General features: G+C 30.5%; 2 protein-coding genes across 6 annotated transcripts in view; one reads left to right on the forward strand and one right to left on the reverse strand.

The window, feature by feature from the left end:
- LOC148229940 (uncharacterized) overlaps positions 1–1,382 on the reverse strand; it is a gene marked incomplete at its 5' end in the record, with an annotated part of 29,863 nt that extends 28,481 nt beyond the window's left edge. Inside the window, one exon of the mRNA XM_088196739.1 lies at positions 890–1,382. Coding sequence (XP_088052865.1) covers positions 890–1,382 — 493 coding nt within the window. The remainder of the gene's footprint in view (positions 1–889) is intronic.
- Positions 1–25,670, forward strand: part of Fas1 (fasciclin 1 Fas1 domain-containing) — a 243,167-nt gene that overhangs the window by 81,219 nt on the left and 136,278 nt on the right. The window lies entirely within an intron of this gene.

The raw sequence follows: 25,670 nt of genomic DNA on the forward strand, positions 1-25,670 counted from the left end.
TTAACCTTAAGTTCATTATGTTTTTCTATATAAATATATACAATAGAATGGTCAGTTATTCTTGGAGTTGATTTTACTTTACAATAAATTTTTTTGGTATTGGTAAATACTAAATCTATTAATGTACTCGATCTATTATTTGTCCTTGTATTTTCTTTGACACATTGTCTTAAACCAAATATATTTGATATTTTTTCTAATTTTGATGTGTAAAAATCTTCACATTTGTTCCAATTAAAATTCCAATCTCCAATTAAAACAGTATCCAAAATTTGATCAAAACTCCATTCTGCAATATTATTTATAAATTCTATGAATATGTTCGGATTACTATTTGGAGATCTGTATGCTATACATAATATTATGGGAATTTTTTCAATAAAAATCTTAACTGTGATAGACCAGTATGTCTTATCTTGATTATTTTTAAATATAGTATTGAATTTTATATCATTTCTAATATACAGTATAACACCTCCTGTATGTCTGGAATTAGAATCACATCTAATTATATTATAATTGCCAATATTTAGTTCAAATTCTTCAATGTCATTTGTGATATGGGTTTCAGTTAACCCTAAAAATATTGGATATTCCTTTTCAGTAATTAATTCTATTTCCTCTTTATTTTTTAAATAACCCTGTGCATTGATTAATATCCCAGTTACTGATTCTTGTTTCTCATATGAACTTGATTTTTTTAATTGCTATACTATATTATATTGTATTTTATTATAGTAATTTTGCTCGTATCTTTTATAAATTGAACAATTTCTATCCATGGAGTTGTGTTCCACATTCAAATTAAGATTTAGTAATTTATTTGCTCTACAGCAATTCACACAGTTTTCTTTTTTGTTGCATTGATTTATTAAATGTTCTTCCGAACCACATTTTATACAATTTTTTTTATTTTTACATTCACTGGCTTTGTGATTATAACCATAACAGTTATAACAACGGTATATGAATATGTCTTTGTATACTTTACATCTATCCCATTCAATACTTAATTTGCCTACATCCATTATATTTTTAAATGTCGTAACATCTACTTCAATAATAGCATCATACTTATTAAATTTGTTTTTTTTAATATGTTTTACTTCTAAATAACATTTGTTTTCTTCTACACAGGTGTTTTGTTTGATTATACACTTTTTTAGTTGATCATATTTTAATTCTTCAGAAATTCCAATTATTTTTATTTTTGGTTTCTTTAAATTTCCTACTTTTATATTATATTTATCTCCTAGTTTTTTTACTGCATCTGTCGTAATTTTCGATGCATCTTCTTTACTATCACATGTAATTATTATACCTCCTTTGCTTATTGGTCTTATATTTTGTATTCCAACTTCTAATTCTGTTGGTTTAATTAAATTTTTGTATAAAAATAATTAAGCACTTCTTTCAAGTTGCTAACTGGTGGTGTTTACGACCCATCAATGCTTGGTGACATTCGTACCCTAGAGAGTCGTGATTGCGTCCCTTATTCTTGCTAGGACATTAGCGCTTGAGTACGCTCATCTTAAACGAGCCATTCAGTTTCACAAGGTTATTTTCGCAACATATATGGGAAGCTGGAAAAAAATATGTATAATGCTTATCTATTTTAGGCGTGTACCATAACTATTTTTTTGAAATGTTCTTTTACATAATTATTGTTTATATAATGGAAATCATTTTGCATTGGAGAAACATGTCAAACCATAATGTTCAGATTTCTAATAAAAAAATAAAATAATAATAATATTTATTTTATATTGTTATACAAAATTAGAGCAAAACAGTATAATTTTATTTGTATACAACTAAAGTTACATCATCTATTCTATTATTAATATAAAATTGCTGTTTTTCATATGTGTACAAGGGACTTGTAGAATCACGTAGGAAATTCCGCCGGAAATGAAAAGCGCCGGAGCTGTGGCAATATAGGGAGGTATTAGTCACGTATATTGGCATTAATTTACGTTTACTGAGTAAATAATTCTATCGTATTAAATATTTGTGATTTAAGATTTTTATTTACACAAATAGTAATAGTAGTATATGCTTAAATCAAGTTTATATTTCTGCATTAATATCTTTAGTTTGTTAGTTTTGGTCTATTCATGAGGGTGATTTTTTAAAAATATATTTAGAAACACCTTTTAATTAGTCCCTACTTAGATTTTAGTAAAGTTCTTCTCGTGTTGCTACAACTAATTGTAATTTTAGGCAATTCTCAAATCTCAGGAATTAATAATTACAGTTAAAAAATGGTTACCAGTCTATTACTGATAACTATTTTTTAACTGGACTGATTTTTATATCAGTCTTATGCGAGTTGTGTACTAACACAATGTATTCTATTTTTTTACCTGTATGATACATATATTAATGTATGCCTTGCTATGCTATAAAAATGTACAGTTGTATATTTTCTGCTAAGCAATTTTTTTTCTCTGCTTTAATTTGTAACCTATTTTTTTTTTTGGTAACTCTTGACAAAAGAAAGAAAAACTACAAGCTGTCCGAATAGGGGGACAGATGGACCCCAAAGTACTAATCGAAATTAACATTCATTTTGGCAGTAAATTAAAAGACAAGCTTATTTATCAATTTGTGTATTTATTGAAATTTTCTTGTGCAAATGAGCTAAAAAATTTTGCGATATACTATTTTTATTTGTATTCCAAGATATATAATACATTAAAATGGCAAAAAATGCATTTTAAATCGTTTCTCTGGCCAGTATCGATTAAAACTCTTTCTCAACATTGGCTTCCAAATTTCATTAGCAATAAATTAAATAATACCAGTAATGAAAATATTTGTCAAAAGACATGGAAAATGGGGTACTAGCGTCAACCTCTTCGTCCAGGCTGGGTTAATATAAACATTTAATGTTTTTTTTTTATAATAAAATAAATTTTCAATCCTGGTGGATTTTTAAACAATTCCTGACTATTTTTTTATGATTTTACAGAAAATCTGGTATGTGAAATATTATTATAAAATCTCTAATAGTTACACACATTTCCTTTTTTTGAATATAAATATCTAGTTTTTCTAACGTAAGGGAATTTAATTTTAATAAAAGCGCAAAAACGGTTTTTAAAAAGAAAGTATAGAAATATATTAATTTTTACTCTTTTTTATTTTTACTATTGTATATTTATATATCAAAATAAAATGAAATAATATCTAGTATAATAATCTGAAAATGAGCAAAAAATACATTTATTAATATATCAAATTGACACTTAGTTTACGCGAACACCTGTTAAATCATGTGTGAACCTAAAAAGTAGCCTTGCAAAAACAATGAAATTTAAGATTAATATATTTGTGGCTATAATTAAAAAAATCTATTTTGAACCGAGACTCTCACACCAAATTATAAATAAAATGTGACGGGAAAAATAAAATAAAATCTTATATAATATATTGCATAGAAATCAAAATCGTAAACCCTCGACTATTTTTTGCATTTACTTGTTTTATTGTATCTGGGCTTATAATAAAACTTACAATTATTCGGTTGGCAAGAAAATATTATTCTTGTCGACCGACCTCGAGAGTAAGCAGATCTGTCAAATAGACCATAATTTCTTAACCGGTGGTCTGCGGACCACAGGTGGTCCGTGAAGATTTTTGGGCTTAGACCATACTGGCTGCTACAGCTTTAACGTCCACCTAAATACAGCCATTGCGAAAAGAAATAACCAGCTAAAACTGATTCCGCAATTGCCCCTAAATTCGTACGTTGATTCATTATAATCTTTTTCAGCATTAAACATTATCTATACTTATTATTTTTTGCTACTTATATTAGATTTATAAATCCTTACAGTTTTTAATATAAATCAAATAAAATATAATTTAAAGTTTCTGTATTTGTTTTTTTACCAGTTTATCTTCTGAAATGTTATGTTACGGTTAATATAATTAATCTACTTTGTATGACCGTTAGATCTTAACTAAAAAATTAAAAAAAAAAACAATTATTCACTATTTAAAATTAAAAATATTATTTGACCGTCTTTAAAAAAGTAATACCGGTTAAGTATTCTTACCAGGGCTGTGGAGTCGTTAAATAAAAACACGACTCCGACTCCGACTCCGATTCCGATATTTACCAACAACACGACTCCACTCCGACTCCGACTCCGACTCAAAAAAGTTTAATTTTATCAGGTATTTTTGATGTTTTTCTACACGTTTATTATTCATACGCTATACACATTCATTATTACGCAATTAAAAATTCATAAATTTAATAATTTAAAAATATGCTCGGAGTCACTCATTTTTCACGACTCCGACTCCGACTCCAACTCCGGCCAAAACACCACGACTCCACGACTCCAACTCCGACTCCGACTCCGACTCCACAGCCCTGATTCTTACACTGATATTCCAGAGTAATTTTTAAATTTTTAAATCTCCTTTATATAATATTATCAACGTGGTAGAGCAGTGGCGAGAGCTTTTTATTTTTTATTAAAGGACGTGGGTTCTAATCCCAAATCAACCTAAGATGTTAATATTATTTTTATTGGTGTTAATACAGACATAATTTCATTTTTTTTATTATGTGGATGAATATTAACGTTAATAATTTATTTTACTATAAGACGCTATCTACTAAAGATTTAATTTATTTCATAAGTAGCAATAAGTGTTCTTGAACAAAACTCTATTGTCTGAAATCCGAGTGAAATACTCGTTGTTCCTAGAGGGGATTACGGATCGTATTCGTATTTTCATTCTAGCGTTTTCTGCTAGGAGCGTTGCTTCAAAATTCGTTGCATTCCAATTTTTTTTTAATAAATCTCTTTTTAATTTGCTGATGGTTGGTGTTTACAATTCGTTCGTGATAGGCGATTTTTAACAAAGGTCGCGATTGTGTCCCCTATTCTTCATCGTTGCGGTCAGGACTTTAGCGCTCAAGAACTACAACTTCTACACGAGCCATCCAGATTCACAGTGAGTTTACCAGACACAATCATTTTGACAATAACTTCGAGTAGCTGTAACATTTTATCTGGGAGCTCGTCACTATTATTTTATTTTATTTTAGAAAACATTCGTTTGCATTTGTAATAAGAATATATGTACAATATAAAATATTAAATATACAGTGTGTTTTGCAGCACAAATCGATATTTTATTATGTTTTTTATTATTATATTTTATTATTTGACAAAAATGCGATATATTGACATTGTATGCTCTTATATAAATTCATTATTTATTTCGACAATTAAATATTATTTATGTCGTCTTTTAAATGTCAACTTATAAATAGATTTTTCTGTGTAAATAGGTTTCGGGTGCGTAGGTTTTACATCGAATTTTCTGTCAATTCTGTTTAAAAACCAAATCCGTTTCAATGTGTCCGCGTCATAATGTTACCTTATATTCTGCAGGAAAGCGAACACCCGTCACCCAAGACGTTTCAATGCGTCAATGGCTCACGTTCTCCACAATTTAACTCCGAAAGGTGTGAAATATATTATCGATCCAGCGAAGCACCACAATATCGTGTCTGGATTATAGGACGACGAACTATGAATACGTGCTCGTTTGCTTCGTCATTTTTAAACGTGTCTTTATATAAAAAAAATATTTTTAACGTTTACAAAATGCGAGAATTACGTTAAATTTTCACGTTTGACGCTTTTAAGGGAAACGTCTTCCATTAGGTAAGCCTCCCCGTGTCGGGTCTAATCTCGGAATCTTCGGTCGAAATCTTCCTAAGTGTGTGTGGGTGTGTGGCGTAAATTTAACGTTTGTCGTATGAAGCGAAATTTCAGGTTGTGCTAGTTTAAAGGTAACTTTGCATGAATATTTTCTTCGTGTAATACTAAAATAATTAGTACAATAATCAATGATCATAGAGTAACAATAATATTTTATATCATATATATCACGTTATACACTTAGTAATCAAATATGCTTTAGTCCATATCACAGGTGTATATGTATTTGCATGGACTGATAAATTCCGAATAGTCTACCTTCTGATGACATTATTCCACTAGACAACATTTGATGTATCAAACAATTGATTTACAATTTCATTGCTCAATATCAGTAAAACAGAATTGTGACATCACGTCGCTTAATAAAATACTACAATATTTAATATAAATTAAATCAAACCTAACTTAATTTTTTATGTAAAAATACAGTGTTGTTTGTGTAATGCCCATCTTGACGCATTGGAGAAACCTGTCAATTCATAATGGTAATATTTTTAATAAAAAATAAATATTCATTCACCTTACTTTGCTTTAATTTTTTAACGACATATTTTTTACGCAATGCGGAAGAGAAAAAATCGCAGGCCTCGTGTGATAATAACGTATGGGGCTGTTATTAAATGATATATTATACCCTTTGTTCCTGTGTTGTATTTTGGCAAAGGGCTTTTATGGTGAATGGCTTTAGATGTGTGACGGATATTGAAGTTAACGAAACGTGGAACAGCGACAAATGTGTATGTATACTATGTATATAGCGCCTTTGGTCGATGAATTTTAATTACTGCCTTTAATTCCGACCCTAATCTGATAATATGGGGTTAAAGTGGGTTTATGTTTTAAAAAGTATATTGCTTTATTAACAGAGTTTGCGTGTCGAAATTGAAGGAGGATATCTAATATTAAAATGAGTGGGAGTTTTTTTTTCATTTAATAAAGCAGGAAAAGATTTTTTCACGACTGAAACTCTCTTGAATTTTATTTCTATGTACAGCCTTGGCTAAAATAAGACCTTAATAAATAAATTAAGTGATTATATAATGTTTTGTTCTTAAATTACAACTGCATAATATTAGTTAATCTTGATTTTTATACTTGTTCTAACCAAAAATAGAGCAACGCTTTTGATACAATTTATCTCCTAATTTATTTGTTGTATGCTTGTTTCTAAATAATACTCTTATTGCGACTCACATCCATGATTTTTACCATTGTTGCTATTATGTTTCTTTAGACCATAGCTTTTCCAGACCCATGTTTCACCTTATATAAAAAACTTATTCCACTATTCTATGCACATATATATATCAGGGATCCTACAAACTTGAAAAAGTAATTGTTAAGAACGACATTGTTGACATTTTTATTTAGCATAATAATAAACGATACAGTAGTGCGTAAAAAATATAAACAAAATAACATAAATCCGTAATTCTTGATTAAATTTTTCGTAATTTTTAATCACTGTTTTAAAGTAATCATGTGGGCAATAATTGAATGTCAGATTTTGTATTGAAAATATTTATAAAAAATACGATTTAAAAAATCATTATCGTTGTGTATTTATCAATTAGGTTATCGACATAATACTTTTTACGATTTGCGTGTTTTAACCAATCAGTATTTTTTTAAAATGTCGCAGTGAATGCCATAAATTGAATTGAGGATTACTATAATTATTCTATATGAAAATCTACAAATAAAAACGTGGATTTTATCAATGAGTATTTGCGAAACCTACAATAAAAAATGTTTATAACTTCTATATATATATTTAAGTCTGAGACGTTACGGAATAACATAGCCCGTAACGTCTCAGACTCATAAATCTGTGGTTGTGGGTTCGAGCCCCGGCAGCGGCACTCGAATTTTTATTGAAATAATGCACTATTATTAAACCGACCGCTTTATAAGATTCCCATGTCGTCTAGACGAAGTACCGTTACACGAAATAGCATGCTTTATCTCTTTCTTCGTTGCGTGCGACACCCCTCCCACTTTTATTTCTAAGGAATTGGATTTCTGGATTGTTAAATGAGTACATTTGATAATTTTATTGCATAATTTTGCTACTTGATAAAAATAAAATGTGAATATTTCTTTAGAAGCGCAGGGTAACACCCCCACGATGTATGGCTGAGAGACAAATAGTAATGGATTCTAATTAGAATGTAACGATAAACCGTCGAGCTCGATAGGGAATCTAATGATGCAAACCGTCCCCAACTGCAGTGATATCTAATGTTTATAAATTATATTACACATAACAATTTATAATTATTAATATAAATGTCACCGATTCTCAGTAGTTAATACTTACTTGTAGGTATTCATTATATCTTATTGACTTACTTAGTTGGTACAAATTTACCCCATTGTAACGCATTGGGCATACGCCTGTCAGGTTACAACGCAAGATTTAATAAAAATCAACAAATAAATGTGGCTTAGGATTCTTTCATATACATGCCAACGTTATTGACCGAATGAATGCATTTAATACATATGAAAAGGATAATCAAAACAAGAGGTGGACTATTTTGTCAAAAACATCGATGTTTAAAGTCAAATAAATTAATACAATATATATAAGAATTTGCCGAATCAAATTATGCACAATCTTCAAGTGTCCAATCTCGGTGTCACATTTATTGTTTATTAAAAGCATTTTAACATATGAGTCTCATTTTTATTATTCAAATACAATAGATTGTATCTATATAAACATATTTAACCCATTTATTGTTAACAACACAATGCCAATACTGTACAGATTAAGGCAAAATCACAAACCGAGTCGTATTGCGGCATTTACCGAAATTTATCGTCACTTCTATAAATCGTTTTAGAACTTTTATCTCCCTCGAGTCGTGGAAAAGTCGATAGCAACGTTGCTGAAACGACTGCTTATATAATATACGACGCGACTGTGTAGATACAATCGTTATGATCTCAACTAGATAGTGTAATGATGATTTTATTATAATATATACCAATTAAAAGGCTAGCAATATAAGATGCATTATTATTGAATATTAATTGATTACTATAATACTAAGCTTTTCACAGCTTCGGTGCTAAATTAATTTAATCGAAAAGTTTATCATTAAATTTGGCTACGAAAAAGTTAAGTTGAAAGACAAATTTTTAGAAAGGAAAATGTTGTTCTTAGCAAAGTTTTACTTTGAAGCGCCATACGATCGATCCACTGAAAAGTGCTTAATGAACGTTATAGACCTAACGAGTTGTTGCAATGAGCTCAAGTGAGTGGGTACTAAGTTGCCAGCATGTAACTGAGAGCTTAGAGCTCAAAGGGCTAATGCACTCGAACGATTAGTGAAACTTCGAGGAGATGTCATTAAAGATTGTAAAGCGTTACGAATTTGAAAGAGCAGCATATACTCACATATAACTAAAAATACTAAGCTAGTAAAAATTAAAAAAAAAATTAACTCAGTTTGAAATACAGCCATTCCAAACATGCCTTAATCACAGTTATCTTGTGTTTAAAATAACCGAATAATTAGGATATAGTCTAAGAAAATATTATTGCATTATAAGTAAAATTACAATCAACTGCATATATACTTACGAGTTTAATTCGTTCAGTGATGGAGTTCGTAACTTAAATAACTGAAATAGAGATTAGGAAGCAACTCTTATATAAAAATTATACATAGCTTTCAGAACTAAATACTGATAGTCCAGTCAAATAAGGGTTTAACCTCGGAATGAAAGATAACAAGCTGAAATTTTGCACAGACCTTTGTTTTGGCGTTCTAAAGATAGGGTAAAAAGACTCATAAGATATCGTGTCTGCTAATCAAGATATTAAAGGTCAAAGGTCATAAAAATCGTTTTTTTGCAAATATCTCGCCTCTTTTGCGTCGCATGTCATTAAATGTTTAACAAAACTTATAGAAAATAAAATTTTCTACAAGTTTGTTATAATTTATTTCTTCGTATGGTTAATGGTTTTCGAGATATAGCGCGGGGAGTGGGAAGCGCGCATCCGTTTATAGGATAACGCTATGTAAACTACGGAGCCAGAGTTACCTTTACATTCTTCCACAGTTTCGTAGAAAACATCGCAAATTGTTATCTGCTGAATGAACCCATCTAAAGCATTATAACTTTCAATCTCCATATCTTCAAAAATCATCATCGATAATGCGAAAAGTAATACGTAGGGCCTCTGATACTTCTTGCAAAAGCGGGACCATCCAACATTTTGTAGACAGAATTCGATGCATAAATTGTACTGAGAGCTTCCTTGATTTCGCTTCCATTCATTATATACCCTATGCATCCAATAAAAGACATAAGCATATGAAAGCCTCCTAGTTTCACAACTACTCTGGACAAGTCTGAGCTAGCATCTGAAGCTGCTACGATTTCACGTGCTTTTATGTACAACGGCTGATCAAAAGTTATTAAGCATGTTCTTTGTTCATGTTTCTTGGCAGTGTTTATAGCACACTGTAATGTAGTGTAAATTGTGTCCATATTACTCACAGGATGATGAATAAAAGTAAGAAACAGAATCCGAGAAGTTACAAAGTTCTCATTGTTTTTTGTAAGTTGTTCAATAAATCCATTCCACCCTGGCAACGGTGAGATATTTTTCCACTTTCCGTACTTCCACAACAAATCAACTATATTAAATATTTGTTCGGTTAGTTCTTCTACATCATTAAAATTTTGAACTTGAATCTCTTGCTCAATCCGGGTACGACATGATTTTCATACACTAGAAGGGGTATATGTGATAGTGCTGCTAACTCCTTTGCACTTGGTTTTGTTGTTAATTTCTTTATGCGGTCATCAGATATAACTTCAGATTTTGGAGTTATTATTTTTATCATTCCCATTATATGAACAGTAGTATAGCCATCAAGAGTATAAATATTTTTCTGCATTATCTGCTGCATACTGTACTAAGGCACTTGACTATGATGGTTGATTAAGAGGCTGTGGGTGATAAACAGCTGAAATTTAACATTTTACAGTATCACAATATGAAGTGAAAAAACCTAAACTTGACAAAACATCCAAAAGTATTTTTGGATGTTTGGCCTATCTGTATTTTTTCTATGAAGAAATACAGATAGGCCTATTAATAACTGCGAAGAAAAGGACCGTCATTATAGCATGACTTATAGCTGTGTATTTCGTTTTAAAATGCCCTGTTTTTTCTTTTCTGTTCTTTATAATAACTTCTTGCAGAAAATGTAATAAAGTTTTCGGAATTTCTTCATTAATATTTTACTCGGGGGCGGATAGGACTTGGTCTCAACAACAGAAGATCGAATATCTTCTCTAATAATCGCCGCAGCAGCTTCCACTACGCGCAAGTGTTCTTCTTCCGAAGTGCCTTTTTTATTTTCATACCAAGCTATGGATAAAATTTAAGCTTGAGCATCGCGAAAATAAAAAATAGGGAATGATCCAATCTTTGTTGTAATTATAATGTCAGTTAAATATTTTTCTCTTAATTTGGAAATGATCTTCTTATCATCTGGTACATACTCCGTAAGGACATCTCTCAACTCTTTCAATTTTTTCGCACAAATTTCTAGTCGAGCAATATTTCATTCATAATTCCTAATAATACAATAAAAAAATTAATAAAATTATGGTTCAAACGACTTGCCGAGACCACTTTTTTCACGATTGCTTACTTTTTCAAAGCTTATACCAAGTTAAGCAGGTAGAAATACTCGCTGGATTCTATAAACGGATGTACGCCTCCCACTCTTCGCGCTATATCTCAAAAACGGTTAATGATACAAAACAAATATTATAACTAAACTTGTAGATAATTTTATGCCTTACAAGTTTTGTGAAGCATCTAATGACGTGCAACGCATAAAACGCGAGATATTTGCAAAAAAACAAATTTTGTGACCTTTGACCTTTGATATCTTGATTAGCAGACACGATATTTTATGAGACTTTTCACCCTGTCCTTAGAACATCAAAACGAAGGTCTGTGCAAAATTTCAGCTTGGTATCTTTCATTCCGAGGTTTAGCCTTTATTTCGCCTTATTTGACTGGACTATGATAGTCATTACCAAACAAGTATATCCAATAAGATAGGAATAAGCTTCAAAAAAGTGTATAAATTAGAAATAAAAATAAAAATCGGTGGATAAATCAATATAATAAGTGCCCAATAAAACCCAAATATTGAATATATACAATATACAGCTTTTCAATAATCTCAATAATAGAGACCACCTGTCTACAAAATATCACACCACCGAAACATTCTTCCAATCATCAATCATATAATTTTCCCCAAATTTAGCCGCAAATTAACCGTGATACTATAGCAGATGTTCGAAAATTATGCCTGTCGCGACCCCAATACACTCTAATTGCTGCACATTTATAGATACATTTTCCATCGAAAGCTAAAAAATATAGGGCTGTCAATAATAAATTTTAGGGGACGTTTCGTATATTTACTCTATTTGCATATTGAGACCCGTGACGAAATACCGAATATTGGATAGATTTGGTGGGATTAGTATTATATATGGGGAAGACCAGCTTCGAATGCAGCCGGTATAATTTTTCCATTTCGAGAAGATGCGGCAGAATGTGTAAACACTACTATTGTACGTATTTGGGCTAACGACAGGCTTATGTATAATGCGGTCATATTTATTCCGAGGCGAATCACTGTAGGAAAATGTGAGGTTTTTGGTAAAAGCGGACGACAATACCTGGAAATTTGCCGCTATTACTGTCATATCGTCTGACATAAAACGTAAAATTAATATGTACACATTTATAATAAAAATTATTTTAATAATATACCCTCTAAAATATATTAAATCAATAAAGATTTTACCTTTATTAGGAATAATTTACAATAGCATGTGCTCCTTTTAATGCGAAAATAAATTTGTTTACCTACATTTACCTGATGAAGCTCACTGATGTCATTAATTTGCTCCTTGTTGTTGAAACGGTTTAGAGAAAGGTCTTTAATATAGTGTGTCAGATTCTTTGAATTAAAAAATAGTTTATTATAAAAAACATATTTTCAAATGAGTTTTTATAGATTGAATCATTTAAACCAAGAACTACAAAGTCTATGTAGTGCGCAAATTCGTAGGGTTGCACTCGTATATAATATTTTATATATTGTATTTGAAAATGTTATACATATGTAGTTTAAACATATCAATATATCACTTTAAGATTTTATAACCCTAAGGGGCGCGACTCACAGCCAGTAAGACGCATGTGGAAACTAGTAAGAGTTTTATTTATTTTATATTATATGAATGACAAGTTACTATAATGACTGAGATCGTTATTCTCCGAGCGGTGGTGGAGAAGCTGGCGGAGGGATGATGTCAGTAGAAAATCCTTTTTATGATTGGCGTGGCAGAGACTGTAGCGTAGGTTAATCCCTCTCTGCTGCGGTGCTCGTATAGTGGAGTCCTTAGTATAATTCCCTTATTCCATTTAGAGGGTATGTTTTCATATTACTAAATATTTTTAGCATCTCTGCAGAAAAATTGTCTGTACCTGGTGACATATTATTTTTAAGACGCATTTTTCTTGAGATATTTGTTTGTCATTTAACAGTTCATCGAAGTGCTCCATTCATCTGTTTTTCAGTTAAAATGTTTAAATATTTATCGTTACACGTGAAGCTCTATGGTTTATACTCTCTTAAAAGTTAATTAACTTTACGTTAAAATATTTGACTGTCTCACTACTTACTTAGTTGTTAGTATTGTGCCTACTTTAGTTATTGATTATGTATATAACAATAATATTCTGTCCAACGTTTTTAGGTCAACGCATTGTCATTTTCATCATGCGTTATGACGCTTTGACATATCTATTAAACTGTCAAAGACAATACGCTACAGTTCGTTACTTAATGTTAATCTAATGATATTTAAATCAATACATTCAAAGCATATTTTATATATTTCGTTAATATACTTACAGATTTCCATAGATATTTATATCTGAAAATCTTTAACATAATATATATAATTTTCTTAACATTAAGATAATAATATTTAAAAATATGTAATTTTGTGCCTCAAAAAATTTTTTTGGCAGAGATTTTATTTATATTTTTAAAAAGTAATTATACAATGTTTATTGAGTTTATTCGCATCGAGTTTAAGTAAATGTTTATATTGTATTAAAATTTGAGTGTATTAAACGGTCCGGAATGCCTACAAACCGTTTTTGGAATGACGTCATCATAAAAAGGAAGGAAAACATTTGAATTTTATGTAGATGGTGGTACGTGTGCAGGACTCAAAAGTTTTCATGTTAGTAGCACGTTTTCCGCGGGTCTAAAGCTTTGAGCTTTTTTTCAACTCAAGCGAACTTTGTCGCCGGCCGGACGAGAGGCGGTCGGAATTTTCGAAACAGCCTACCCCGAACCTTCCCGAGGGATTTGTGTATTAACTTGGAGAGAGAGAAAAATGTATATTTCAGTGAGGAGCACCTGAAACGAGAAAACCACCAAATAAATTTCTCTGCCGCCGCAAAAGTTCAGACAAATCAATTTGAAACTTTGTTAATCAAAAGCCGCGGTGGCGGAAAGCTCTAAATTTTAATTATATCGAACTCGTTAAATTGTATAAAATTCTTCCAGTTTGTTCGGTCTAATGATGTAATTTTATTTGAGTTGTTCTACAATGTTGGAATTAAAAATATTTATTTAAATTATGATATAATAATAGGAATAATGTTTTAAATTAAATTTAGTATCTACATTTTTGATTGACTTTATTTATTTTTTAACATTAATATTTGCAGAGTTTTAGATACATTTTATTGATGTCTTGCAACTGCTCTTTTGACACAAAAAACATCCATCAAAACAGTATTTTAACATTTTTTAAATTAATTCAACGATAACTATAATTAATTTATTAAAAATTAACATTTTTTTTTTATAAATAATTAATTATTACCATATAACCTTGTACTTTGCAGAGCTTAGGTCATAACATATTTTCTTCCATTATTACTTTAAAAATTCTGATATAAAATGTCTTTAATTAAGAGGAGGTTGACTCCACTTCACACTAATCGCAAAAACCGCCGCTTCACTCTTCGCATCCACTGATTCAGCCTAGACGCACCTATGGACATAAATGAACTATCTTTGTTCTTACCTGAACCTGATTAAAAAAATCCTTCACATTTGTATACAATAGTATTCAGATATGACATAGCTGTTGTCTAGTATTTATTAATTTTTCCCTCTCAATTTAAAATGTAAATTATTAACATTGCACTGACAACTTGATGACATTTTTTAATATCAGCAAGTGGCTTTTAATAACAAGCCATTTCACCCTTTGTTTATTTTGTGTATATATTTTTTCAATAACATTTTTCCAACTTGCTCGTTGTAAGTTTTCATTTCGTTATGCAAACTCGATGTAAAAATAAAAAAAAGTTTTACGGCCGAACGAGCCGGTGATAAAGTCGAGTGGCACCAAAGGCACGGCGAGGTTTATTTTTTACTTTAACAATGGCGGAGGGGGTTCGGGTTTTATAATGGGGGATGGTCGAACCAACCCCCGGTGAACGCATGATAAACGGGAAACGATACGAAACATTACTGTACGAGCGTGAAATAAAACCGAGTGAAAGGTGCGTATTTGCATCTGAAAAAATACGTCAATATTTAAATACAGTGTGCCAAAGAAAATTTTGATTTAAATAATATGTATTGTATAACTAAGTTTCTATTATCTATTTTTAGTATTTTATTAAAAAAAACATCAACAAAATGTAGCTCAGAAAAATAATTATTTTAAATTTATACTGAACTTGATTAAGTCACATGCATAATATACTATGATATAACTCACAGGTTACATCATAAGTTAAACTGCTGATATAAACGCAGACGATCTAATTTTATGGTCTAGAGCTCGACAAAACTATTTCGACATTGTAGGGACGTCATCGTCCCATTTCGCATTCGTACACTATATAGATACATTCATACATATTTCAACCACACGACATTAATTTATAGAAACGTCATGCATTCATAATAAAATTATAAACACCGAACCCGTCACGCACGCCAATGGTAACACAGTTGACATCATTGCACGTTGAGTACTTTTAACAACAAGGGGGACTGTCTAACGAGGAAATGGACAAAGCGTCGGTTATTCTATACGAAAACAATGCATATATTTATAGGTGTTGGACAATTATTATGCAACGTTAAATAATCCTGATCTGGATTTACATTAGACACATTTTATCTGTAGCTACTACAGCTAATCAAGTCCAGAAACTTATTCTTTTGAACTTTTTTACTGATTACTTCTTGTTGGATGTTACTGATTTACTGTCGACTTGTGCCCATAAAGATTTATAGACACATTATTAAATATCGTTCGACATGACCCCTTCAAACGTGCATGATACTAGTTTAACGCTTTCAGCACTGGACTATTCCAGACACGTCTTTCAGTCTCAGTGTGCTCAAAATAATAATTTTACATGTATCTAGAGCGTGCACTTTAGTAGCTAGGTATTGTCTAATGAGATATGCTTTAAATTTGAACAAGACGGGTTGTGAATACCTACACTTGAAAATTAAAGAGAAATGGCATAACTACTATTTATATATTATACATAAATTAATAAAGTATTTGACGATGTATGTATATAGTGTTATAAATCCGCGGCTACTATGAAAATCGGTATTTATCAATCATATGACTGACCGTATGGTTTAAAGTTATTTGTCGGAATGCTAGCGAACAAAAGAGATTCCCCTATTTATATAATTATGCTAATTAGTATTACAGCATCACGAAAAGGGGTAATCGTGTCGTCTTACAGTCTAAAAATAACTATCTTGGAGCAAAACTCGTACGAAAAACGTTGATCTTACAAACAATATATATGAATAGTATATTGTTTCAATTGCTATAGATCAGTGGTTTATACAACATGTATATATAATTCGCATTGGTTTATTTTCAATTGTTAAATTGTTGAGCTTGTCATACTAAATGTTTAGTTAGTTTAAAATATCATGCTGTTAAAATGTCAATGCAATGCAAGAATTTATATTATTTTAAATAAGCTTTCAATAATTAATTAATAAATCTACCTTTAAATGTTTTATTTTATTTTTTTTAAGACTTAATGCTTCATATTTTAGTTTTATTTTATACCTGCACTACACTCTGGAAGTTGGCCAAGGTTGGCCAAGGACGGAGAATATAGTGAGTTACTTCGGACAAGTTCGGTTCTGCCCGCTTTAAAATCTCACGGAAGTTGTCCGAGGTTACCGAGAACGGGATATAAAGTGGACTTGGCCAGCTTCGAGCGCTTCCGAACATTGTCGGCAAACGGACTGAAGTCAAAGGAACGGAAGTCGGAGCTGCTCTTTCGAGTGCGAGCGGTGAGATACATCCACTTTCGCTCTCTCGCGTGTTAAATGACGACAGTGAGAGAGATAATGATATGGTTTTTCGCAAACTGAGATAGAACGAGTAACTCGGTTCAATTTCAGTATGCGTGTAGGCGTCCTATGGTCAACATGCATGTCGAGCGCTGCATCGTAGTCACATGATCAAGTTATAATACCACATGTTTATCAGGGACTTCAACAGACTCTTACTGACATCTTTGAATATTTTAGGGCACCAAAAGGGATTAATTATATTTTTGATAGTATATTCCTTTAACAGATATCGTTATTATATTTTTTTCATGTAAAATTAAATAATTAGTGGTACTTGATTTTCTTAAAAAAAATTGTTTCGAATATCCTTATGTATTTTCCTAGGTCGGTTTATATAAATGTCACACCATAACGAATTATTATTTAGAATCGATGGCGACAAATTCAGGATAGTCGCAGATGTGGTGTTCGTATTTTGAAGTATCATTTTTATACCTTATGGCATTTTGAAAAAGCCGACAAAGATTTGCGTAAATTGAATATTTACGACCGAAAAGTTTTCACTGATATTGTATTGGTGAGTGCCCAAACTTAATAAAATTATTTGGTACATTTTTTTATCGCACGCAAATATGCCAGCTGTACGTGACAGAAGCCACCGTCCGGACGTCACTCACGAACGTCATTCACGGCCGCCGTCCGGACGGCATATTAAATTTGTGGTAGTGTGGTCGCTTCAGTTGTAACTTCGGTTCAGACAACTTCCAGCGAGTGTAGTTTAGGCATTGCACTTACAGATATTTTGCCACAAATGTCTTATTTTTTAAAATCAAATTAATTGAGTATATACTCAAAATACATTAATAATAAGTCGGTATATCACAAGAACGCTCTTAATGTGATGCGATACAAAAAATAAGCCCGCTAATGAAAAAACACCGAAACGCAATCACGTGCGATTTTAAAAAGCTCGCTAGCGTAGTTTATTAAGCACACATGCATTACAAAGCACCAGAATAACATTAATATCCTTGATTCAAAAGCAGTTTATGGGGCTATTATTGTTTGTTTATAAAAGTACGTATTTTTAAAACGAATCTGTTCAAGCAATGTATAAAAATATTTCTTAATACAAATTGACATCACATTGTACATATTTTTAAGTCGTATAAGACGTTCAGCTATATAAAAGTAAGGCTCTTTGTTAAGCATCATTATAAAAAAGTATTACGAGTAACACAGTCGCAGTTATCTCATAGAAATAATGATTATTTTATGTAATAAGCCTGTAAGCTGATTTACAGATACTTTTAATAAGAATACATCAAACTTTTCTTATGTAATAACCTAAGCCAAGAAGTTTAGAAGATTTCAGCAGAAATAATCACCCCAAAACCCATTAAAAATAAAACGCGTCGCTTCATGAAATGTGCGGTATTTTTCATTAACGCGTTTTTAATTTGTGCTCGGTTCTTTAGACTGTTTAGACAATGGAAGAAAAGGGTTTATTTTTTTCCGTAAGACAGTAATTTGCGACAATAAAAAAAAGTAAATAATTCAGCAAAATAGTTTCTTAGTCGAATTTAATACATTAATCTGCACAACAAATATTTAGTTAGATTTTATACTTCAGACAGGCAATTAATTTCCAAATTAAAGCACAAAAGTTTTTAAATGACAAACAAATAAGCCAGTAAATCAATAAACCACATAAATTTAAAATATTGCTCAAAACCTGTATGACTTATTTTATAATATTAAAAATATTACTTCAATGTGTATATCACATATTGGTATGGCAAACTCTTAAATTTCTTATTTCTTGAGGTATTTCTTAATTCTCTTAAAATGATTTTTTGCTTTTATATGGTTTACAATTTACACTGCTGCAATTTAAAAAAATAAATAGTGTTATAAAATCTACTTAATTCACAGCTGCATACAGAGCAGGTAGTTAAAAAAGGGACAGGATTTTCTTAATAACTTTTCGAAGACATTGTTTTACAATATAAGTTAGGAATAAAAATGAGCACACTTTACTTTTTGACTTTCTCAAATATTTGCCGGTCAACAAAAAAAATTAAGAAATATTATGCAATAAAAATAACCGTTATCTATACATGCATTAAATATTTTAATCAAATTAAAATCTATTGTTTATATGTATATGTTATAATCTTATACGTTTTCTATTGAAATTGTTAACGACTCTGTGCCCATCAATAAACACACTAATAAGTGGATACAATTTAATTGTTTTTCGTTGCCTCTTACAAAATTCAATATTTGAAACACTCCAAGCTTTCAATTACCATACAACCGATTGAGAGCAAAATTAACGTTGCGCGCTACTCGCGACGCGGAAATTTCACCGAAATCATAATATAGATACATACATTTAAAATACACACATACATGTATGTATTATATAAATACGCGCCGTTAGCACCGTAATTACAGTACGTTCGAGTGTCGAGATTCGGCAAATGCGCACTCGAATTGCTCAATCCGTACCGCAATTGCGCTAATTCGATAATCGGAAACTGGATACTTCGTTTGACAATTTGAGGCAATTGAGAAAACGAATGTGTGTGGAAAATAAGCGATGAATTTTAATGAATATTAAACAATAATATATGAAGGGAAAAATAGTTGTTATTGTTGAACCATTGAGAGCACGAACTGAATGAATTTTTAACCTCCCAAGAATAGAAGTTATATGCAAGAATGTGGAAGAATACTCAAAACAAAAGCTAGTTTTGTAATATGTAAATATCGTGTAGGGTTTATAGCGTAAACCATCATTTTATAAGGCTTTTAATTAATAATAGAAATTCAGGATTAATATTGCAAGAAAATGTTATTAGTTTAAGAGTACATTTCGTAATACATAATTGCAAATATATATTGTTCTTAAAAAACCTTACAAGTAGTTGTATTTATTTTAAATGCATATTTAATATTTTATTTTAAGTTTTTTTTGTATATACCGAAATTAGTTCAGGCTGTAGAAGGGTTGAATACTGAAAAATGGGGTGCGGTGAAGTGACTATATATTCCTATGCAACTGATTTAAGTGCCCAATGGAAAGCCAGATAATGCTAATGAGAAAATAAAATAATGAACAAATAGCGTGATGAACTCTTTTTAACTTAACACATACAGGAGTTTTCTTTTTTATTGTATCTTATTTTTAAAATGTTTTTATTCAAAAAATTAAGGCTTTTAAAATTCATATAAAATGTTTTTTTGGTTAAAAATATTTTTAAATTGCTTAAAACCGCTGTAATTTTAAAAACAGAAGTGTTATAAAATTGCCCTAATACACAGCTAAATGCAGAGCAGGTAGTAAGCAGAAAAAAGGGACAAATATTTCTGATCAACATTGCTTGAAAATATAAGTTTTATGACCTACTTAAGTAATTACGATTAGCAAACATTTTGTTCTGACGTCCATGAATGCAAGGATTAATAGCTCAATAATGATTATATTAATAAGTATTTAACAAGGATTTGTTCATCGGAAAGTTTTCGTGTAAATTCTATATAAATCATACTATATATGGTGTGATGGAAAATGACCGTTAATTAGACATGTATTAAATATTTTATTCTCAAATAAAATTTATCAAAATGAATATGAAATAAATTAATATTTTAATAATTATCTACTCGTATATTTTAATAATTGTTATACCATTTTTTTTAATTGCTCATTATAAAATAATTACAATGCTTTCATATTGTTTAAAATTAAATCATTAAAACGATGTTTCATGTACAAATACATAAACGGTAAAAACATAAATGCATACTGTATATTACATATTTTTTTACATAAATAAATTTATCGAGAATAGAGAAATATTTTAATAGCCTAATCTTGTGCGTTATATATAATAGTCGTCTTTAAAGATCTGGTTGAATTCTGGGTTTTATACATACATAAGTCAAAGCTGGACCATGGTTTACGTGAAGAGGGAAGCAGCTGCTTTCGCGTCGCTTTATGTTATGCAAGTTTGAACAAATTCACAAGTGTTTGTGAAGTCAGTAGTAACTAGTGGTGCTTTTTGAAAGTAAATTTCGAATGCAATTAAATTAAATGCACTTATATACACTTGATCTGACTAGATGAAGCTTATTTTCTCTCTCACTCTCGATGAGACTTTTTGTTTTGAATGTAAGCATACAAATTTGAACAGGCGGATATTTACCCTTTGAGAAGTGAATTGATTTATACACATTTGTTAATTTTTTAGTATACACTTGGAAGTAAGTTAATTTTAAATATTTCAATTGGTATCTATTTATTATTTTTTTATATTGCATTTATAGTAAATTAAAGGGAAAAAATCAAGGATTCTCAACGTTTTATTGTTTTGCTTTATTTTACTACTTTTTGTTTTAGTATGTTTTAATAATTTATTTACACTTTTTTATTATTAAATTTTGTTAATTTATTTTACATATTTTTTATATAATATTAGGTTTTTGAAGAATTTTTTTATATCAATTTAGAGACTTAATATTTTTTATAAAATTAAAATAAATTATGTTTTATAATGTTGATTTATTTTTAACTCTTTAATTTATTAATATTATTTTAAATGAAAATCATTTTTAATAAATCAAATTTAAAAAAATATTACATAAATTCAATATTTCTTTAATTTCTTCATTTATATATGTGAATATAAAACTATCTGGAGTATTCCAAAATAGTAAGAGATAGACCACCGTAAATGTACGGCGATACTGCTCAAAGGATTAAACAACCATGCACTTGTCATATAGCATTCAACACGCTGTGTTTCTCAACGCTATGTAATGCAATAGCGTTTATATTTGTAAGGCACTGGACGACCGTATGGGATGTTTTTAGCTAATCCCTCATATAAAATAAACAATCGTTCGGATACAATTCATTATATTCTTTGGGTAGCGTCTACTTTTTAAAGTGGCTAAAGGGCGGTGTTTATAACTTGCGCCCTAGACAGTTACGATCGCGTTCCTTATTCTTGCTTATTGCGGCCAGAAAGTCAACACTCGGGAACGCTTCTCTTAAACGAGTCATTGAGCTTATCTACGAGCTTGCTAAACACAAGTTTGATTTTATTTTTAATAGCTATGAGTAGCTGAAAAAATTATGTGCAATTATTTTAGATGTGCACTAAAATTATTTTTTTATGTAATAAATGGTATAGTTCTGGTTTGCATAATGGCCATCATGACGCATTGCGGGACCTTTGAAGTCATGATGGTCAGATTTTTAATAAAAATAAAATATAATAATAACATATTTTTATAAATATTACCAAGTTACATCACTCTTATTTTTTTATATTCGTACCCTTTATGGTAAAGTTTTTATGTATTTTTTAATAACCACGATCGTATTGCGTCAACTTGCCTTTACGCCATTCGGTCATCAATTAGTCTAAAATGCCAATGCCACTTTGGTGACATTTGGAGCTCAGAACCAACACTTTGAAAACTCAATATATTCATGACACAGTCGGTTTAGTTTCATCGCTAACGAAACATTTCCTACGAATATAAACACGCTCCGTGCGTATCTCGAAATACGAGATCCTCAATATATCTTCAATTAACCCTCGCGCTTCGCCGACGACGCCGCGATATATTCGGATTTACCCCAATTAACTCGAGAGAGACCGTAATCGATGGCTGGACCAAGATTAGCCCCCGAAACTTGGCTCTTTATTCATGAGATACACACACGAGCTTCTCAGTAACACAGCTTTCCTTTTTCTGCTTCCTATAGGGTCAGCTCCTCCATTTGTCATAGTGTTTACCGACCGACAGGGTTCAAGGTTTCAGACTTATCAGCATCTATGCTGAAGCAGTTTACGTATATGTAAGCATTAAGCCGTGGGGTTTACCGAATCGATCGCCTTATTTATTTAATAAAGAAACATATGCATGCTAGGTTGAACTTATTAAAGGCGATCATTTGCTTTCCAGAATCCTATTAGTTATGCGCAAATAACGACAAATTAAAAAAAATGGTTAAGAATACGATATAATTTAATATATAAACAAGATAAATAAAAATAATGTTATTCTAATTAAGGCGTTATTGTTTATTATGGAATCAGTATATTTATATTCAGGACTACCGGAAAGGAAAGAGGGGATAAATTCCCGAGACGCGTTCTCCTTGAAGGGCCCGACAAAATCAAGAGAACAGTCTCGAAGCTATCCCGAAAATATTTTTTAAAATATATCATTTTAGTAAAATCATATCGGAATATATTTTCACCTGTAGATATATATTTTTACCAGTGAAAATATAATTTATCTGAAAGGTTCTAGTAAAATTATATGAATTCTACTTTTTTATGTGTAATAATATACACATATATATTTACATACGTATAGTGTATAAATGTTACAGTGAATGTGTATTTATTGTTTAAGTTATATTTTAAATAGTGAAGTCAAAATACATTTTCACCAGTAGATATATATTTCTACTAGCGAAAATGTAATTTAACTATTCACTTGACTAATAGGCGCTAATATGCTGCTCTAAAATGTCTATAAAACTCATTTTGACAGTTGTGAAATATCCATTTGCTGTTCAAACCCAAACCTAACCTAATTAAAGTTCTAAAACAAATTATCTAAAATACAAACTAAACCCACCCAGCTCTCAGGGGAAAATAAGCGTAAGAATGAAAACAGACAGACACATATTGCTCCATAGTTTGTCTCCATTTCGATATTACACTATGTTTTAAAAATATGATAGCTATCCTTACTGATATTACTATGGACTAATAGTATAAGAGGGCTGATCAAAGTATATTCAAACCGAATTTTGGTCAATAGGAGAGCGCAAAAAATAATTATCACTTCTCAGAAGGCAAAAATTCACGTCAAAAGCAATAAAATCGTGTCGGCGCTGTCGCAGTGGGAACGCTCGGTAACGAGCGTTCCCACTGCGACAGCGACGGCATGATTTTATTGCTTTTGACGTGGATTTTTGACTTCTGAGAAGGGATAATTGTTTTTTGCGCTCTCCTATTGGGCAAAATTTGGTTTAGATGTGCTTTATTCGATTTTCACTCTTAATATTGATATAAAATGTCTTAACATAAATGCTTGATAATCGATCGTTTTCACCACGATGGCACTATTTTATTATTTTTGACCTGGTCTAAAAATTCACTGTATGGCAACACTGAGCAGCAATAAAAACACGAATAATTATCAAGTAAATATTCTTAATGTTTTTAATGACTAATTAAAATATATCGCAACGGTGAATAATTTTATATTTATTTATAGCATAGAAAGGGTTAGCTCGCACCTATTATTATTTATTCAAGAAATTATATTACGATGTTAAAAAATATATAAAATGCAATTTTTGTCATGAGGTCCAGAATCATTTTTTTTTCCAGAGCCGAGTTTCCTCTCGACGGCCCTGTTCATATTATATCATATATCTACATATAAAAAAATATTTTGGAACGCATTTTATCGTTTCGATCGTATTTATTTAATACTCGACTTTATTCTAATTTTGACCGTCTCTTGGCAAGTGTTTAAAGGTTAAGCATAATCAGACCCTGGCTCTGATTTATCTGTGTTTTCTTGCTTTCGCCAGCTAAAACGCTCGCTAGACACTTGTGTGTATTTTAAGGCTATTCCCGAAACTCTCATCTAAACCCTACTGTCTCATCCCTTATTTAGCATAAACGATTCAAAATTAACCCTCTTGTTATGATTTGTCGTCGTACTGCTTAGATTTTGTCAATAAACAAAGCTATTGTGACACCGCTGAATTTACAATAATGGGAAATATAGATGGCTTTTGAATATTATCAATAGTTCATACAACTAAAGATTCTAATTCATGACTTTTCTTAGATTCCCGAAATTATTCGTTTTCAATTTCATTATTTAAATACTAAATTTAAATATTCTTATTAATAATTAGTCTTTTGTCTATATTAAATATTTCGGTTTAGTTCCGCAATTATCGTTGCCCTAGTAACTTCTTTTATTATCGTGATAAAATTTAGTTATTAAAAATATTAATAAATAGTGTATTTACAGTGAATAATATCATAAAATATAATGTGGGGTGAACTACCCATTGTGATCCTATAAATTTATTCGTGAATTTAAGCATATCAAGTATTGTAATAATCAGTTAAAAGTATATAAAAACATTTGAATACATAAATCATAACAAAAATGTGTTTAAATAAAAAAATAATAATAATTTATAAAGAAAATCCACTTAAAATAATAGATATATTATGAAAGGAAATACATACTCTGCATGGAAGTGATATTAGAGTTAGTAGTGTTCGTAAAATGTCGTTTTGCTCAACGTAAATCAATCGTCTAAAAATACAATTTTGCCAAAAATTTGACAATCTCAGACTGGAAGGCTATTTTATTTAGTGGTGAGTGTCAATTGAATAGTATAGGCTCTGAT

This window comes from Plectrocnemia conspersa, unplaced genomic scaffold (assembly GCF_051122295.1).
Source record: "Plectrocnemia conspersa isolate PC_06_02 unplaced genomic scaffold, ASM5112229v1 ptg000011l, whole genome shotgun sequence".
In the NCBI taxonomy this organism is placed as follows: Eukaryota; Metazoa; Arthropoda; class Insecta; order Trichoptera; family Polycentropodidae; genus Plectrocnemia; species Plectrocnemia conspersa.